This window comes from Ceratosolen solmsi, unplaced genomic scaffold (genome assembly GCF_000503995.2).
Source record: "Ceratosolen solmsi marchali unplaced genomic scaffold, CerSol_1.0 scaffold7, whole genome shotgun sequence".
NCBI lineage: Eukaryota > Metazoa > Arthropoda > Insecta > Hymenoptera > Agaonidae > Ceratosolen > Ceratosolen solmsi.
The window spans coordinates 2,255,428-2,260,901 of NW_011948413.1; the positions used below are offsets into that span (position 1 = coordinate 2,255,428).

The 5,474-nt window shown below is 23.6% G+C and overlaps 1 protein-coding gene across 1 annotated transcript; it reads left to right on the plus strand.

The window, feature by feature from the left end:
* The first annotated feature begins 2,237 nt into the window (after positions 1-2,237).
* On the plus strand, positions 2,238-5,049 carry LOC105367261 (arrestin domain-containing protein 3). The gene is made up of 7 exons (XM_011505910.1): positions 2,238-2,438; positions 2,844-2,999; positions 3,077-3,288; positions 3,401-3,583; positions 3,681-3,892; positions 3,979-4,151; positions 4,803-5,049. Exons 1-7 carry the CDS (start codon positions 2,324-2,326, stop codon positions 4,937-4,939), a joined length of 1,188 nt encoding a protein of 395 aa, XP_011504212.1. The 5' UTR covers positions 2,238-2,323; the 3' UTR covers positions 4,940-5,049.
* Positions 5,050-5,474: the final 425 nt, after the last annotated feature.

The following is a 5,474-nucleotide window of genomic DNA, read 5'->3' on the forward strand; positions in this document are numbered from 1 at the left end:
CTTATATTATAAATCTACTAATATTTATAGGTTTCTAAAACATATTATTTAAATATTTTTTACATTTTATATATACTGGGATCAAATTGTAGGATGAAATGATAGATTAACAGGATAAATTTTTAATTAAAACAAGATATGTTTATTTAAAAAACGAAATTTTTTATCATGTTATATCTTATTACATATATTTTTGTATTATAATCATAATATATTAATTTTATTATAATAATCTTAAATTATCAAATCTTTTGATATATAGAACGCTTGTATGAATGAATATATGTATAAACAAATATATTTTATAGAATAGATATAAAACTAAAATAAGTATTTAGATTTATAATATAAATTGTACTTTGAGAAAGATTACATTTACAAGGTAATGAAATTAATTTATTTTATAAATAAGATACGGCTATTACTTATTAGAATTTACATTATAATTAATATTATGTATTTTTTAAATAGCTGTTTAAATCCTAGAAATAATTTTTTCACATTAGTTAGTTCATTTCTAAGTAAAAAGGATATTTATTTTTAAATAAATTGTTTAATAAAAATATACGTCTATCCGAGTTTTGATAAATTTTTTTTTACTTATTGCAATATACATTGCGAAACATGGAATTAGTCATTGTTCTCAAATGCTTACTTCTAATCTAATAGCTGATCACACAAAAACTGAAATAATATAAAATAATATCTTGAGAATAACATAAAATGCAGAGTTTGTTCGATATAGATTTCAATTTATTTAAGCTGTTTTACCGATTTACAATAAGTATTTCCAAAATTTTAATATTTAAACACGTAAAATTATAGAAATAGTTAAATTAACGATTTTCAAATTAATTACCACTTAAAATATTATAGTCCTTCACATGAAATTGAATTTATTATTAAACTATAGATAATAAACTGTTGAATTGATAATTCTAAAAATAAATTTATTACATAATTAATTATGCCTAAGATAAAAAGAAATTACATAAGATAAAAAGAAAACTTTTCAGCTAACGATACAAATTTGTCAGTAAAAGTAAAATTATAAAAATGTATGGTAATTTTTATAGGAAGAAGTAAGGAGCAGAATAACGATATATCCGTCAAGTAAATCCTTTTTATTCGCAAGCAGTGCTATTTACAAAGCCACTCCAAAAGGGCGCTCACGCACGTGCGACTTCTTGATCTCTTCGTAGGGAAGCAACACTATATTAGTACATATTTAGTGTTATTTACAGAGTTACTTTCGGTATAAAATATAATCGTGTAGATTACAGCATTTATTTCAACAATATATTTGTTCCTATAGTAACTTTAATGTGACAATGTTTATTTTATTTTAATTTGTTATTTTCATTTAGTAATAATTTCGATTTTGATATTTTACATATAGTATTACTTACACTTGCATAAAAATAATCTTTATAAGTTTAAATTTAATTATATATATATAAATATATAAATATAAAAATAATGATATATTTCTTGCATCATATTATATAAGAAGAATTTAACTATAGAAAATCTAAGAATTGCATAAAAATTAAATAAATGGTCCCATTTAAAATATTTTCAAATTATTTAAAGGTATATATAATAATAAATTGATCTTTGATAATTAGACTAAAAGTAAACCTAAATAAATATGTTAACGGCACATAATTTTTGTCACTATTTAGGAATGAAAAAAAATTATCTTGCTCGGGTGTGATTCTAGTTTGCAGAGTGTGTGAATTGCATTCGAGATTACTCACCATCGAGTTCATTTCCGTACGTAAACAAATCCATAGAGAAAGTAGGAAACCAGTGACTGATTACCGGAACAAAATTTACGTTCAATTTCAGATTTTGATTTTGCTCTCTTCTCTCTCTCTCTCTCTATCTTTCTATCTCTATTGTATATATATATATATATATATATATATATGTATGTATATATGTATATATGTGTAGTGTTTGAGACAGAAAGAACTGTTGCTGTTGCGAATTTATATTATATCATTGATTTACATTACAGTTCAAATGCAAATACAAGCTATAAAACTACGAAAGTGGTGATCCACTCTTATTTATTTTTTCCTGTATCTTTTTAAAGAAAGATTTAATACAGTGTATTTTTAGTTAGTAATGTCATATAGTTATATTAAGGAAAAACGCGTAAGAGAGCGTATATTATTTGCTATTCGAAAGATAACTCCCTTTCTCTCTCTCTCTCTCTCTCTCCGTCTTACGGTTGTCACTGTCTTCTGTTTTCGCATGCATACACATTCTTCCGTTCGATACAACGAAGCGCAGACTAAAATTTGCCGGTCTTAAGATGGGCTTGACGGAGTTTAAAATACATTTTGACAATCCTTACGCTACTTATTGTCCTGATCAAACGGTCACTGGCAACGTAATTCTTACTATCGATTCGACTAAGAAAATAAAAGGTAAGAGTCGTTATTTACTTTTTTTTATTATTCAACTGATTCTTGGAACTATATATATAGTTAAGTAATTGCGTAGCTCTATTTTTAGTGTTTATGCGTGTACTTGATATTCTTGATACATCATAAATGATTTAAAATGATTCATAATATTTTCGATTATTAGTCGTTTTAACTAGTTATAAATATAATATTTGTTTAGTTATTAACTGTAGATTTTTTATACATTTTAATAATGAATTATATTTTCAGCATGTCTTTAAAAAAAACGCAAAATCTATTTTTTGGGTAATTTAGTTATTAGTAACAAAGTAAAAATTTACTTTTATTCAATTTTTATTCAATTTTTCATTTTAATTTTTACAAGAAATTAAATTTCATATAATTTCTTAACCTTATTATTTTTAGCTATTCAATTACGGGTCAAAGGAGAAGCTGATACTTATTGGTCAACTGATAGGCAAGAACTAAATAATGATGGTCGGTACAGGACTGAAACAGATGTTGTTACTGCCCACGAGGAATATTTCAAGGCACAATTTTATATTCTTGGCTCTTCATCTGGTATAATGATCAGAATAAATGAAATTATTGCATTTTATAATAATAGTCTTTATATATCTTGTATAATATATTTTTAGGAGAACAAATAGAATTACCTTCAGGAACACATAGTTTTCCATTTAACTATGTTCTTCCACCAAATTTACCAAGTAGTTTTGAGTCAGATTTTGGACGCATTCGATACACAATGAAAGCAATTTTAGATCGCCCATGGAAATTTGATCATGAAACTAAAGTGGCTTTTACAGTTATCTCTCACTTAGATTTAAATCAACAACCAAATGCATCTGTAAACTATTTTTAATATTTTTATTTTTTACAAATTAATTTTTAAAACTAATAATTTCATACTACATATTCTTAGTTTCTATTTTATTCATATCATTATTTCTTTATTATAGGAACCTGTATTACTAGAAAAGAACAAAACATTTTGTTGTTTATGTTGTGGAACACCACCATTGTCTGTCAATATTTCACTACCTGTAAGAGGATATGTTCCTGGGCAAATGATACCAATTAAAGTAAATGTTGAAAATCAATCTGGAGTTACAGTAGAAACATTAAAACTCGTTCTCGAAAAGGTACATAATTGTAGGTTGTTTAAAAAATATTTCATTTTTTAGATTTCTTAATTATTGAACTGGTAATGATATACAAATAATCTTATTATAATTACAGATTGTTACTTATACTGCTACAACACCACATTCGGAAAAAAAAGTCGTCGAAAACACAGTAGCAGAAGTTAGTAAGGGTCCAGTTGGTGGTAATGAAACTACAAGCTATGAGCAAACTGTCAAAGTGCCATCTATACCTCCTTCAAATTTAAACAATTGTGGAATTATAGATCTTGAATATAAATTAAAAATAGAAGCTGTTGTTACAGGACTGTTAGTAAATATTATTTTATTAAAGACAAATTTTTGTATCAATAATTTTAAAAACAAATTAATGAATAATTTTATAATATTTATAGCTATTACCGAAATTTAAGGGATAGTACCCCCATTTATATTGGAACTATACCTTTGTCTACCTATCAAATACCGCAGCCTTCAGAAAAAGCTAAAGATATATATCCATTGCCTACAGCTCCTGAAGAATCGCATAATTACTCTTCACCAACATCAAATCTTTATCCTAATCTTGGTAACAAATATTCATTTATTTAATTGGAAAAAGTTGTTATTTATTAATTGAAATTATCTAAAATTATAAAATGTTATTCTATATGATTATTAATTTTTTATATTTTATTATAATACTTTATAATATTTATTAAATTTAATAAAAAAAATTAAACATTTCTTTTTAAATTTTAATTATAAAATCAATTATAAATGTTCAATTATAAATAATCTATTTGGTTATATGTTTCTAAAATATTATTTAATCTTACATAAATTAGTAATATTACTAGACATAATATCGATTAATTTTACAAACAATGTTTTATGATAGTCATAAATATTTTAAAGTTTAATTTAACTAAATTTGACATATTAATCTTCTTATTTATTTTATTAATATTAATTTCTTTGACAGATTAATCTAAGACAATGAATTATTAATACAGACATTTTGAATTTGAATGTTAAAATTGATTGATCTTATCGATAAAAAATATTCATTGTAAAATAAAAACAAGTACCAATATTAAGAGCAAATTAAATCAATTTTTTAATAATCCTTTCTAATGAGATATTTATATAATATTCACTAAATGTATTTTAGTATGATTATTTTTATTATTAAAATGTCTTTCATAGTTTATAAAAAAAATTGTATGTTTCATTTTAGCTCCACCATCTTACGAAGAATCTATTTATCGCGCTCGAAGTCTTCGAGATCGCGAGGAATCAGATTATGTTATAGGAACTGGACATAATTTTGCACCCAGATATCCAGTTTATAATTTTAAACCTTCACAATTATAGTTATTTTTTCCTTCCAACTAATGAATAAAATTATTGTGATATTAGAATCATCTTATAAACTATAACAAAGCTTTTTTAATCAACGAATTAAATTCAAACTTTTAATTTCTTATATTATATTATAATAAATGTTTTTATTGATACGTAAATATAAACATGAGATTTTTTGTGATTTTTATAAGATATATTTAATGTAAACATCTACTATAAACGTATTTTCTATTTCCAACAAATGTGTATATTCTTAAATATATGTACAATATAAAAGTGAAATGAGTTATTGACATTTTTTATTCCTTATTTGATGTAAAAAATTATTTAAACGTATTATTTAATAGTGACGATTGTATTCTTTACTTTCGATTACGTTACTTCATTATTATTGTATTTAATTTTCCCGGTATTTTATATAAAAAACTTCAGAGTTTTAAAATAATTCAATAGATTTACATTCAGATATATATCTAGAAAACTTTTACTCTATGGTTAAAACAAAACTTCCAGATTGTAAATAAGACTCAAAGATTATATTTCG